The sequence below is a fragment of the Botryllus schlosseri genome, chromosome 15 (assembly GCF_051294905.1).
Source record: "Botryllus schlosseri isolate E-star chromosome 15, Bs_hap1, whole genome shotgun sequence".
In the NCBI taxonomy this organism is placed as follows: Eukaryota; Metazoa; Chordata; class Ascidiacea; order Stolidobranchia; family Styelidae; genus Botryllus; species Botryllus schlosseri.
Window position 1 is genome coordinate 13,503,369 of NC_137250.1, and position 15,176 is coordinate 13,518,544.

General features: G+C 39.5%; 1 protein-coding gene across 3 annotated transcripts in view; it reads right to left on the reverse strand.

The window, feature by feature from the left end:
• Positions 1-15,125, reverse strand: part of LOC145458078 (sodium/myo-inositol cotransporter-like) — a 34,802-nt gene extending 19,677 nt beyond the window's left edge. Inside the window, exons 1-6 of one of the 3 annotated variants that reach the window (XM_080336392.1) lie at positions 14,847-14,987; positions 14,130-14,268; positions 8,259-8,330; positions 7,873-7,977; positions 7,163-7,222; positions 4,094-4,198 (exon numbers count right to left, since the gene is read on the reverse strand). In XM_080336392.1, coding sequence (XP_080192518.1) covers positions 4,094-4,198; positions 7,163-7,222; positions 7,873-7,977; positions 8,259-8,327 — 339 coding nt within the window. In that variant the 5' untranslated portion in view covers positions 8,328-8,330; positions 14,130-14,268; positions 14,847-14,987. Of the gene's footprint in view, positions 1-4,093; positions 4,199-7,162; positions 7,223-7,872; positions 7,978-8,258; positions 8,331-8,774; positions 8,958-14,129; positions 14,269-14,846 lie in introns of those variants that run through there. The other 2 variants (XM_080336390.1, XM_080336391.1) reach the window with 2 other exon arrangements.
• Positions 15,126-15,176: the final 51 nt, after the last annotated feature.

Genomic DNA, 15,176 nt, shown 5'->3' on the forward strand with positions numbered 1-15,176 from the left:
GCAATTACCAATATTATTGACCGATTGAATCATGAATCATGAAAAAATTCCGCGCTTAGCGCGATTAGGGCATATAAGACATCCCGTGCATCGTGCATCTCAATGGGGGCTGGTATTGATAGAAAAAACGCGGATAGGGGTTTAAAGAGAGTTAAAAATGTATCATGTTTAACATTGTTTCAAAATATGACGGCAAATAGATATTTTTTGGGTAATTAACCGTCACTTTGTCATTCCTCAATATCAACACATTCACAGAGCACCAATTCGTGTAATACACGGTTTCCAATTTAAAAATAAAATCAATACGGTGGATATTCTAAAATTTCTGACTCGGCCCGCCAACATATTTCTGCTCGTTATTTGGCCTGCTGAGAAAAATAATTGCCCACCCCTGATAAATACAATACATAGCCTAATCCATGTAGCCTACTTTTTACTGGCTACTTTTCAAAAGTTTTCGGTTTCCTCAAAAATTCTGCACAACAAATTTGGCTCAATTCTAACAAGTCGAAGTATTAATATGAGGTCTGAAAATAATATTGGATTTGAAAAAAAAAAAAATTTTTTTTCAAATTTTACCTGCTACCGCTAGGAATTGTCAATTGTTAGGTTGCTAAAAAATACGATGTATAACAAATTTGGCGCAATTCCAACCCATATAATAGAAGCTGTCGGATTAGAGTAATAAATCCAAAATTTGCACCTGCAATCAATGCTTCTCAAACAACGCAACACATCAATAACTAATCGACCAATTCCCACTAGACTCACACACCGAAATAAAGATACAAGCTGACGATAAATAATAACTACATTATACAACATGATAAAAAGAACTTGGCAGAACATTCCGAACTCTATGACGCAGAGCGACGATTCACTGCTCCAACTTACACCTTGCAATGACAAGGGACATAGCTTACAGAGAGGCGAACATAATGTCAGGAGGGGGAATAGCACTGGATGTTTTACCAGCACAGAGTAGTATGGGCAAAAGAATTGAACAATCAATTGACATGACATTTTAATTGAGATGTGAAAATCGCGACGACTAACAACATCTTGTAGATGGATGAAAGAAAGGTACGGTATTGAACAAGTCTGATTGCTTTTAGTCAAAGTCACAGGCATTGTAGTCTTCTGTTTGGTACTTGATCAATATTAAACAGGAGAAAATCAACGAAAACTTCACATAAGCAATGTAAGCAAATGAAGACACAACGAATATCAAATCCTAGAGCACATTTAAAAAATATCATTAAACACAGTAGTGATGACGCAAATAGCATGCACGAATAAAAAAAAATCACACAGTATATGAAAGAGTGCTACCTGTCACCAATCCGGAATACCGATATTGTTTATTCACTTGGAAGTTGGAATATTCATAAGGTATGAATGACTATGAAAGGAAAGTCATATCTCAAGTAATACAGCAGATCAAAGAATGCAGGCAAGATTGCCTGGTTTTAATCAAATCCTGTACAAAACAAGTTATCTCTCCTGAGAGCATTGAATGAAGAGTTGAAGACTCTTTACTAATGAGGATACCATATTTGGAAATATGGCACTCAGCAGTAATAAACAGACCCAGTCATATTTAACACAAATTACGCTGTTCATTAGCTGTCAACAAAGTCTTTCAGTAATAAATAGTAGGCTTACTCCTATAGTGCTTAGCATGGAGCAATGGTTCCCAAGGTGGGCGATATCGCTCCCCAGTGGGCGATTTTGAGAAAAAAGGGGTCGAAAATACCAGGAGCGATTGGGGGGCGACGGGGTGGCGAAAATGTTGCAACATCCAGTGAGATATATCTAAATAACACGGCCAAACATGCACGTGAAGACGGCTTATTCTGCATATGACGCGAAAATTGACTGAGAAAAAAGGCCAACTCAACGGAAAGTAGACACGGAAACCGCTTTTTCGAGCACCTACTCCGAAAACTGACCTTTCTTTTTCAGTCAAGTCACCAGGCATCAGAGTTTTGTGAATAAATTTAATGTTTATATGCCCAGTTTTTGGGATCCGTAAATATGGGGGGGGGGGCGAAAAGTTGTGTCGAGCTTGATAAGGGAGCGATGAGTCGAAAAAGGTTGGGAACCACCATGGAGTACACCAACGTAAAAGAACATGACCCATCTTGTCTAGGTATTTTTGAAAGTAAGTACGAAAGTTAGCAGCTTAGTTTAAAAAAACTTACTTGAGTACTCAGAAAACATAGACGTAATTGTTCACTGACCAACTCTGTGCATGACAACTATAAATCATCACCTATCTTTCGCATGTAAATGATATAAGATGATGTGAAGATCATAGTTTATGTAAGTCTCTGTAACAGTACTTATACTTATAGCATAGTGTTCCAGGACAGATCAGCTTATAATCAAACCAGACATTAACCATCTTTTCTGTCAGTATGTCAGACACACCTGTGATTAGGGATGAATGGCTAGTAGCTGAAAAATCGGATGTTACTTCATGTCAGTGCAATGCAATGGCTTGACTACACCGCAGTTGTGACAATTTTCATCAAGACCCAAAATATATTCAAAAACGACACTATGCTAGACAAAATATGAAATGAAGTATCTTGGCTTCCAAACTAATAAAGTATAAAGGTGTGATTTATATGTTGTGAATCACGTTTTTGAATTAATTTCTACCAATGGAACTGCATCGAGTGGCATTCTATGCATGCATCGACTTTATTGCTTTCTAAATGTGTCAAAGACTATTGTATGATGTCCGAGAACTGACGCAATCATAGAAAATGAATAATGCTCCACTCTCAATTTTCAAAGTATAATTCCTTTGAAGCCTTTGAGTTTCAAATGTAGTGTATGTTATAGCAAAGTGTTGGGTTGCAGTACATCTTAATCAAAAATATTGCAATGATATTGTGTTAAGTACATGCAAGGAAATGCAGGAAGTGGCAGACGTTAGTCACATAATTATTAGTTGTCATATTTGAAGATATACCTACTAGGTAACCATCCGATTTGTGGTGAAGACCGATATAGAAGCAAATGTGATAGAGCGAACCGTATAAATTCTTTTGTAACAAAATAGATTTAATGACTAACTATTTCATCCACCATGTACTGACGATCACAATACCTTCAGTTGAGCAAGAAATCCACATCAGGGATATAAACACAGTATACAGACGTAGCAGATCAGAGCTATTCGGAGTTCAGACCAATAAATGAATGAAACCACAATGAAATAACACTTGAAGAGGCACTGCAAGTCTGAAACTAATACTAAATGTGAGTGTCATCACAGGGAGATGATATTTCAGAATTCAAAATAAGTGGTACAATCTCGTTCGTATAGATAAATTTCTAATAAAGAATGAAACGCGAATGGTCTTCAAAGTAATGAGGGTTATCAAGGTAGAAAAAAAAAGTTTATATTAGAATATAGCTTATCCCAGTGTAGTTGCTTTAACCACATCGTGACACTAACAGTTCGAGCGTTCAGCAACATTCCAAAAGACAAAACTATCGCACTTGAAATACGATTTTTATTGATTAAGGTCACCGTATGTCAGATTACATTATTCTCCAAAGGGAGAATGAATTGCATGGTATATGGACATATCTTAACAAAAAATGGTTAGAGAAATAATTTTAGTAAATCGAAAAATATGTAGTTCTATTGAGGATTGGTGGCAATAATTTAAGTCATTATCAGTGGTAACAAAGGGTTCAGAAAGAAAGTCGACAAAATAAGAAACCTTGCTACGCAGACTTGAACGCACCAAATTCATAATCTGTGACCAGATACCCATGTGAACAAACCTTCCTCCCTGCCATGCAGAAGGTTTGTTAGAATACACCATCACTGCAATAGAATCAATTGTCACGATGATGAGGAAAAAGCAGGGAACATTCTCCTATCATAAACATCACTATTCAATCATCACAGTCTGTCAATTAAGCATTCCACTGACTAGAGTGCCTACCAATTTTGAACAGTGTCTAACGGTAATCAAGATTGAAGTCTATCCCAAATTTACCCACGGCAGTGCCGCCAAGATTATTCCGAGCCAATTGCAACGCAAACCATCAGAAGAAATCTCACCGAAACTTTCGTGAAGATGTATAGAACGAGCGACAGTATGGCGATCATGACTCGCAGACGACGGCCACCAAACCTTTTCGACAAATATTCCGGCATCGTAACGACCTAAACACAAAATTGACGTGCATTTCAGTGTGCAGCGACAGGACTGTCTTAATACTAGCTGTGATTAATATGACAACGTTGGCAGAACGTGAAAGCTGCCTCTCAGAATGTTCCACACCATTTGAGCCAAAGCAATGATTAGCACAAAGGTACCGTCACTGATGTTTTGCATCTTCTTCCTAAATCCAGAACAGCTAATATCTAGAACAGTGGTTCTCAACCTTTATGTCATCGCGGACCCCTTTTGGACCGTGACGGACCCCCTCAAGTTTTAGTTCAAATTTAACCCAATTATGGTACAACCGTCATTGTCTTGTGCAAATATCAGCTCAAGGCTAGTGATAAACAACAAGATGACCGTTCTTGAAAATAATATCATACCACATGTAGAAATCTTGCTAGACATTTATTATTTCGAAGGGACTTATGCATCTGAATTTCTTATTTCTTGAAATATATGTGGTCGAGTCTTGAAAAATCACTCCTTCGATTTGATATGAAGGAGTGCAGAAAATTCATTTCCACAAAGATAGGTGACGGCGAATGTAATATTAACGCCTGACGCTTCCGACGACACCATCGAGTCCGACCGAGGTCGACATCGGAATTCCGACCTAAAGTGTTGGAGGTTTATCTAGGCTCGTCCTCGCCGTCTCGTCCGCTGGCGTGGTGTCTTACAAAAGCCTAGAAGTGGGTCGTGCTACAATTCCGCCAAAAATAAGGAATATCGGCCTGGTGTAAATGACCATTGCAGTCGACAAACACCATGAATACCACAAACAACAACGCCTGACGCTTCCGATGACACCATTGAGCACGATCGAAACATATATGGCACCGAAATTGAGAAACAGATTTTCCAATGAAGTTATCACGTCGAGAGAGACTAGTCATTGCTATATAGCAGCTCAGCTTCAAGATATTCTGGAATAGTATTATGTATATTACAGGAGAAAATGGACTCCGTGATGAGGCTTTGATCCTTTTTTTGAGACAGACTACCAAAAAATATTTTAAATAACAGCAATATGTTTGTATCCGTAGGCTATAGGCAATTTGACAATTAAAATAAGTTTACACAGTAGGATATTTCATCTCATACAGCCATTCTGTCGATGTGCTTACTGAAGTATTATCAGTTTTGAAGCGGAATTGTTTCGTGATTTCCCTAATTTAAAAAAGTTAAAATTGGTTATCAGTAATTTCGCGGTTTTGCGGACCCCCTGAAAATGCTTCGCGGACCCCCGGTCGAGAACCACTGGTCTAGAAGGATGGTCTATATCAGTGGTTCTCAACCTTTTTGTCGTCGCGGACCCCTTTCGGACCGTCACAGGCCCCGCGGACCCCCACGAGATTTTTGGTCAAATTTAGCTCAATCATTGTGCAATCGTCGTATGTCTTGTGCAAGTGATACCTGTAGGCTTAGTGATAAACAGCAACATGAATTTTCCTGAAAATAAAATCATACTATTCATGTAGAAATTGGGTTGACTTCTATTATTTCAAGCGAATTCTGCAATTGCATTTCTTGAAATACGTGGTCGTGTCTTGAAAATCTGCGCTTTCGATTTGATATTAACTAGTGCTGAAAATCCATTTCCACAAATATAGGTGGTGGCGAATGTAATGATGACGCGTAACACATCCGACGACACATTTGGGTATCATTGCATACGGTCCCAAATTTGACACCCAATTTTTATTTATTGAACATATAACGTCAAGCCTGGTCATTTTTTATCTATCAGCTTATCTTGAAGTTATTATGGATTATTGTATTTTATATCACAGGAGAAAATGGATTTTTGTAAACATTTCGCAGTCACCGTGATTGACCTTACTTATATTTCATCTCAGACGGCCATTCTGTTGATGTGAGCTTTGGAGTTTTACTAGTAATGAAGCGAAACATCCTCGTGATTTTCCGAATTTGAAAAAATAAAAATTATGTTGTCAACTATTTTGAGGCTTTGCGGACCCCCTGAAAATGCTTCGAGGACCCCCGGTTCAGAACCACTGGTCTATATATTATATGATTACGTGTCAACAAGTCTGATGAGCATGTTTACTAATCAACTAACTACATTCAAGTATCTTAATTCTTTCCTGCGTATTGATCTGAAGTGAATTTGTGCGCATAGCGCTATCCCGACTATGGATTATTGGAAATGTTGTGAATGAATGCAAACTTCTGAAAGAATGACTTTGACAGCTACGTAATAAGCCAGCCGATTTGTGGTTAAAAGGAAATGACAAAGCAGTGTATATTACTACTACCAAGCATTAGCTCGTGTAAAACCACAATGTACAAGCAGCCATCATTTTTACACGAGTACATTTTCCTGTTACATTAATTGAGAGTATTCTATGTCGCTTGATACACTAAGCTGGTGTCTAGTGGCATTTACCCTTAAAATCATTTTCCTCTTTTTTCAATACTTTATTGAACAACTACATTGACATATGAAAATAACGCTCTCATATCAATCAAGGTCAACAGATAGATATTCAGAGTAAATTTGGGCAGGTGAATTTTTCCATATACCCTACTATCATTGGTAAATTCTCGGTGTTCATCTCCTTATACAGAAGAATCTAACGAAGCAATTCAGCATAATATAAGATTCATGGAAGAATTGCAGAAATACAAGTTCGAAATGGTCACTGCTGCGTATAAGTACCATTGGTGGGAAGTTACCAGTATCTGAGCATCATGTTAGGATAAGAACCAGCCGCTGCTTTGGAAGAAGCTAAGAAGCTGTCCAGTGGTACGTTTTAAATGGATCAAATTTTATAATAGAATCTGAAGGTAAAATCAAGATTACTTTTACATACAACGTGTAAGGTATTTCAGTGTGTGCATGTAGGTTAGCTAAATCTTGTCTGATCTTCCCATCTTCCAACTCCATAATGGTCGGCACATATGCGCTAAATACTGCATTAATGAAAACTATGAAAATTTACCCCTCCTGCAATATAAACCGGAACGAAAACGAATCCCAGGAGTTGCAAAATCATGAGAGCCTGCAAAAGAGTCAATTCAACATTATAAATCTACCCACCATCTGACAAAAACTGTAATCTATTATTGCTAATGAATTTGTATAACACTCAAGATATAATTTGTATGTGGAAAACAGCACAAAAAAGTAAAAATCAAACTAATCCCTTCAATTCAGACCTTATCCATGCGCAATATTCCCAAACTCCGGCTTTTAAAGAATCAAGTGCTTTTGGGCCTCATAGAAAGTTTGTTGGTGCACTGGAATTGTGTCCATTAGGAGAAAATCAGCGAGTTGTATTCAACTAGCTGATATATAGGTAAAGTCAAAAGCGGATTTAGTTGTTGTGTGCAATTTAGATTCCAGCAACATCATGAGAGAATGGGGTAAAAAGATCAGTAACATAAAGGATATTTTCCATGGTCATTATATAGGAGCTATATCATTTTGGTATTGAGACCATTCTTATCGATACACGGTCCATTTGTTATTAATTGAAACCGATGACTTTGATTTTGCATTGGTAAACTAGTCAAATACGAAAAGCCATCTGAGACAAAAGAACAGCACCAACCATAGATGCCTGAAAATTCCATCCACTATAAAAGCAATTGCATTGGAAACACTGGGATTTCGTAGACATAGCTATGTGATTTGAAAAATATACCATACGTTTATTTCCCAGGCTGCAACCCCAAGACCAACAGCAGCTCCTGATCCTGCGAGGCCGATGAAATGTTCACTTCCAATATTGCTGACAAACAGGGAGGCGCCAACCTACAAAACAGATGTAGCATTCTTGAAATCAACTAATTCTTCACAAAGCGAGTAGAAATTCACGTATCGTTGAATATAATAATATACTAGAAGTAGTTGCACAATTATGGAGTGGAAGGAATTGTACTTTCAAATACTTCAATATTGCTAGACTTGATCGGAATTAAATCCGGTTGCAACAACAGATCACGAATTTAATATTTAGAATTTCTGATAAATATCAAAAATTTATGCCGCGGTGACATGGCAAAAATTTCACTTTTTTTTCACTTTTCACTTACCATAACCCATATCATGGATCGCCCAGCAAGGAAATAACCAGTGACTGTGCCACGATTCGATCGACACATGGCCTGAAAATAGAAAAGGATACACTTTATATATGTGAGACGAAGTCGTTGTTCACTGATGCCACTCAAATAGTGATGCTGTGAAATGCTGGCCTGCAAAATTTCATTGAAACATGAGTAGAAGTACTCAGTAGTTAAAATATGCCCAGAACCATATCAAAAATTAAAAATGGTGTGGTCTGATTAGAAGTCGACGTATAGCTGGTGTAGTGATGCTGCACAGAATCAATACAAATACAAGTAGTAGAACGGAGAACCGTTCAAGTAAGACCAAAACAGCTTCAATGTTAATTGAAAATTGAGTGGTTTCATATGTAGCCTACTCCAGCTATAGTTTCAAAGTGTTACAAAAAAATTTATTGAAGGACAAATAAAAGCAGTGACCCACAAGACGGTGTAAGACTACTCCAAAAATTAGAAATGGAGGACTCTGAAGAGTAGGCCTACCTGAAACAGTGCTTTCTCATCAGGCATTTTCTTGCCAACAACCAGCGACTTTCAAGACACCAGTCTCATCTTTGTTGACAATGCACAATGTTACAGTAGGCCTACTGTCTTCAGTAATCACGACTGGCTTCATATTCATACTATGCTTGGTGACTGTGACAAATTCATCGATAAAAATCATGTAATTTCATCGATAAAAATCATGTGATTTCAATGATACGTTTAGTACAGTATACTTGACAAAATTTAAAACTTTGAAGAAAAGTACTTGCCACTTAAGGACTGGTAGTGAAGTAGCCAACTCTGATACTCATAACCTGTTTGCAAAATTGCATTATTTTACTATTCACATCACAGCTTATAGCAAGCGCTTGACACTTAAAAGATAGGCTACACAAAAGTGGACAAATGAAGAACTATGAATTATTGGTATCATGGTATGTAGTATTGCAGAAAAAAGTAAGCTGGCGTAGCAAGGACAGACAACCAATGCTCCCTCTAGTTTTCCACGACTTTGCGTACACCCACTAACCCACGGCGCGGTCCCTTGGACTACAGAGCGTAACGACTAGGGCTGGGCACAATGATTCGAGTACTCGAATCTGAATCGAGTATTAATTCTAATTCGAGTCGAGTAGTAAAAGACTAATTTTTCGAGTACTTAAAATATACGCTCCTCGTAACTGAAAGTTAATTTACTAACGAGAATTATAGAGTTGATACTATTTTCCACTGAGGAGGCCTTGAAACCTTGATTGGCCGTGTCGCAGCATACCGGACACAGTATAAAGCTACGAACGCTACTGGAAATTACACATTCTCGAAGTCATGATCATCTCACAACATTATCAACAAGTGCAATGAAATCGGTAAGGTCGAAAAAATACTAAAGTATCTTTAATGTGATGGATAACAGTCATTATGTTCTTTGTAGTGGCATAAAAAGTACATATTTGAACTTCGACATAGTACATTCTGTTGTGACGTCATAATAAGTGATACTCGATTACTCGACTCGACTCGAAGCTATTTACGTAATTCAGAATCGAATCACTCAGGTACTCGATTTTGCCCAGCCCTAGTAACGACTAAAAATAGGTCATCACTTCGGCTTTTTTGTGCGCGGCACAGATTTTTCTGTGCTGCCGCGCACGCGCGTATCTTTGAGGGAACGTTACAACAGACAACAGCTTCACAACACGGGAGCTTGCGTAAATCTTCAGACTATACAATACAGCTATATGCTGCATTGTCGCTATGAGGTTTGGTTTCTATTGATGTTTTGTTATTCAAATCATCCCACATTCCCTCTACACATCACACGTATGGGTAGGTCTGCAACATTGTCTTCAAATATTCTGTTTGTTTTCCGCTAGCTAGGCCAGGAGAGTAAGCAATGATTCACAATCAAAAATCAATGGAACAGATAGGTCAAACAAGTTTCCTAGACTAACCATTTTAATTTGATAGCACCACAGTCAGTTACTCCTGATATTTGTAACTCTAGCATTGTACTATGTGTAACCTACTGTGTACATGTACACTGTACATATCATTTCAATTGCATCGATTCTTTAGGTTATTATAAAAGCACTTTCGTTCAATCTGCAAGCCCGTCGTATCAGCTAGGATAATGACCTCGACCTAGAGTAGACAAAATTAATTGGTAAGAGAAAATCACCTCCAGTGTTTAAATTTCAGATGTATCGACTTTACAAAGAAGCTTCAAGGAATTAAATATGTTCAATTGTTCATTTCTGCATATTGCACACTAATTTTATATCAATTTTTGCATCAATTTTTATCGATTCAGACTGCGGGAGTAGCAGTGAGTCGCAGTACGCAGGAGGTCGAGTCTATCATCAGTTCAGGCGTAATCCTTTTGGTTCCTTCCATTACTCAATGGAAAGTTACCAGGAGACCAACCCATATACCGAAGCGCAGTATTGATACGCGAAGCTCTGAGAGCTCTGAAACCATAATCCAAGGATTGCCGATGCGCAATAATACCATGAGGGAAAAAACCTCGACAGATTACGCAGGATTAACCGACCAATAGCGGAAACTATCAGCTGCAATTTGGCAGTACTTTGTCCGCATAGCGCTATCCCATCCACTGTTAGAATAGACAATCGTCAAAATAAGGGTACGGTATTCTATAACGAATAGCACCATCTAATTCGAGTGCTGCTAATATACATTTCGTATCGTAACAACATGGTCTCAAGGGATGCATCGGATGTAGCACGCTATGTATGTATAATACATCATTTATATATAGATAGGTAGGCCTATATTAGCGCAGTCAACTGCGGCTGACAGCGTCCTGCAGACACACTATGCGGGGAAGCTGAGTATCGCGTTTTACTGGTGACGTCGAGGAAATGAATAACACTGCAACAATGCCAGCAGAATTCCGTAGCTGAGGGCATCGTTTATTGCGATCCAGCAACGTGGTTTCTATGTCTGGTACGCGAACATTCCAGTCGACGTGAATATCGGCAATTACTGGCGAGACCGCATGCTCCAAATAGTTGGAATAGAAACTTGAGGGGAAAATGTCTGCCGGCATTAGCGAACGTCCCAGATGCAAAGCGATGTAATATCACCCATAAATTAGTCATCATACAGCAACCGCCTGCGAATGCACCAGCTTGTACGAGTGTACGCGAAAATCAACGAATAATGATGATAAACGGATGGTAAACACACAGCATGGTATGATTATATCGTAACATCAATTTTTCACATCCGTTCCAGCGTTGTACGGAAGATAAGCCTATCATCCGTTGCTGTAAAACGTATGAATAAATAATGGTACAGTACGATTTGCTGTTCAAAATACCGGACGTTCCTTGCGACACGTACGATTAATATATGATTTGTGAATAAGAACATAAATTATATTTACGATTTTCGTGGGTATCTAGTATTATCGACGGGATTCAGCCCATGACGATCGCCATTGATGAAGCGATATCGCCCCGTTGACGCTCTTTGCTTCGTCAGGAATTGGACAAGCGCTTATTCCTTGCCAGATTTTGGCGTTGACTGATGGAATTTATGACTATAAAGTCAGATGTATCTCATATCGCACTTCAATGTGTTCGAACTTGTAACAGCTTTTACGCCCCTGAAAACGACCGACTCGTTACATTTCAACTCCTGGATTTGTGAAAAGAAATTTACGTCGTGACTAGACGATGGTCCACCTTTTCAGATGTCCTTGTTCAAGTATGGTGATTAAATTATAGCGAATTGTTGACAGGTCCTGACGCGGACGAGGCCTGAGTAATACTTCTTGGATCCTAGGATGTCTATTTGAAAGCATTGGTGATATCAAATTCGTGGGAAATAACCCACACGCCTCGCTGCGCAGTAGATATCTCCATTGTGTAGAACGCTGAACGACGAGCACACCAGAGCGACGACTCGACGGTAACTTTAGGATAAGCGTGTGCTATTGACTTCTCTGTGAATATTATGTGTCTGTTGTACCCGAGCGCGAAGTGGGGCAGTTGATTGTACAGTGTACACGGGGTGATCGGTGGGTTGCTACGCCCATCGTATACCCAATGGTGAGTTATCGCACATGAAGGAGTTCCAGAGATGTCTACGCTGTTGCCAAAAACATTCAACGGCATAAAACCTCGATTCGCTATATACCGTTCGAGTGGCTTAGGGCGTTGGGCGAATGGAATTCCAAAATAGACGCCTGCACAATTCAACTCGTTCTAAATGCCAGTGATAATTAAATAACCGAATTTAACGCGAATAGTTCTGAATGTCTTCATGGTCGAATTGCTAAATCGTTCAACGTGATGCGATATGGTAGCATATGTAATTCAGATATACCGTCAACGACATGGGATGTGAATCGGGATGCTGCTTGAGACTGTAGTGTACACTGTACGTACAGTGTTGTACAGTACATACGAATGGTGCTGCCGCTTCATTTCAGCGGGTATAGGCCTATAACCCGCTTAACAAGGACCCAAAACTGATTATCTTGATGTTCTTTTGTTTCCTGTTTTCTTTTGCTTTTTTATTTAATTGAAAGTCGATATATATATATAGGCCTATAACCGCGGTCAATTTATTGATAATTCGAACCCATCGGGTGATTAACATCTACATAGCATAGGCGCCGAACCTGTGTATGCAAGGTATGCCACGCATACCTAGACATTTTGTTAGGTATGCGGCATACCTAGAATTCGGTTTGGCATGAATCGGCATAAACCCCGATTGTGTTATTTAGAACAAATCGCAATGTATTTCCGTTTACGACATTACCTGCTGCCGCTTATGTGAGCGAGGTAATCTGCTGCGCGCGTGTTGCCAATTAGCGAGATTCGTCTGTGCAAAATGTAACGCGACGCGATTTCCCGCTGAGATGAGCGCCAAATTATGTCATTGATTGCCGTGCGCCGCTTGGGACGCTTGCCTGATTTGTCGCGTCTCCAACAAGCCTAGTTTCACTGGCTTGAAAAATCACATCAGCAGTAGGTCCGGTGCGTACTGTACCATCGCTAGCCTGCACTATCGCATCAGCATTGGCGCGCACGATACCATCGCTTGCCTACACAATCGCATCTACAACAGGCCTGGTACGAAAGATATCATCAGTTCATCACTGGCCAGTGGCCAGTGGCCAACTATCGCGTCTCTAGCCTAGCATGCGTTTGCTCCAATCTCTCGATGGCTTGGAGACGATGCCGTTAGATGTATGCTAATTAGCGATTGTGATTAAAGAGTGACATCACTAAACTGAATGACATCGAACGTCCGCAGACATGTGCGATTGTGCGGGCGCCGTGCATGCGTAATTGAATTCCGCTAATACTTAAACATAACTATCAGAAGATGTGTGTCAAGGCTTGAGTTATAAAAGACGAGAAAGGTTTGAACAACCTGAAATCGGTGCCATTATAGAACAGATTCCATAACAACTCGGAAATTTTGCCTTGCGCAAATCGTTGCCCAGGTTACGTAATACGCGTTCATAAGAGTCGTATTTAATTGTTCGCGAGCGATCAGGGACTCGCTAATTTACGGCACTTCCGGACTCGTTGACAAGCTTAACATACGCGCAAGTTCGTTAACACGAGGCGATTGTATAATCGGCATTTACGCATGCATTTAACCCTCATGAATTGATGCTACATTAACCCTAATTATCAATTCCGTCAAATTATGACGTCATTCCTTTGTGACGTCATCGAACCCGCATACCTAAGGAAAATTAGCGTTCGGCGCCTATGCTACATAGTACTACACATCACTGTAACATAGTATACACATTCCGTATCGAAAGTTTCACGGTTCGGTGAAACACAATAGCAAAATGCGCACCTTTTACTGGATTTCGATGTGATAAGTCAGGCCAAAATATGTCGAAACAATCTGGTAGCGCTGGTAGATGAATCGTATCTTGTAAATGCCCAATTGCCAATTTGCGATTATTTGTGCGTTATCCTTCATCCGACAAAATCTGTTGCATAATTGCATTCGTTACCTTGTAACGTGAGCTTTCCTAATATATCAAAAGAAAGTCGAAATAGTATACTGGAAATGCTTATAAACCACGGAATCGAGTGTCTGGTTAACCACATTCCCTAATTTACACTTTCTGATGCACGTTGAAATTAGCCGTGGATTCACTCGCCTCTTTCACGGAAGAAAAAGATTTTTATTGGCTGTATAAAAAGGACTTAGCCTTCGACAATCTGCTGCCAAACAAAGGGGTAGGCCTACCGCCTACACATGTCAAAATCATTAGACAGCTCGCAATCATCACAAAGTGGATATACGTAGCATGACAGATGCTAGAAGGTGGAACTATCGAATATATGCTTTTATATCATGTAATGACGCGGGTCCTCGTGTTCAACCCCGGTCAATTTCATTCCTTTTCGTTCACAATATTCTGCATTCATACTCGGTTACGTAACTAACATTCACAAGACGTTTTTGTAGAAGGTTGAGTATCGCTTAATTGTGTGAGGAGAGGATCAAGCCAAGACACAGTGAACTGAACATTGAACACGCAGATTCTACAAATTCACTTACATAGAGTCCAACAGCAACGACGAATACAAAATACAGAACGATAGTCACGATATCGATGGTGTCGAGTTTTGCATAATGAGTTCCACCGGTGTAGTTCCCCGCTGCAGTTGAAACGGCAATCGTAGAAGTTGTATCCGTCATGATCAGTCTCACTACGTTAAGTTACGTATGAACCAGTCCTGCAAGTCGAAAATACGACATATAGGCTTTGCGTAATCTCACCGTCGAAAGGTAACTTCATCTTTAACGACCTATCTCCGACGCAACAGGAAGTTGAATATTCATCATCAAGGAATAGGGCTTTGAAATAGGCGCCGCGGCGAGAAAGAG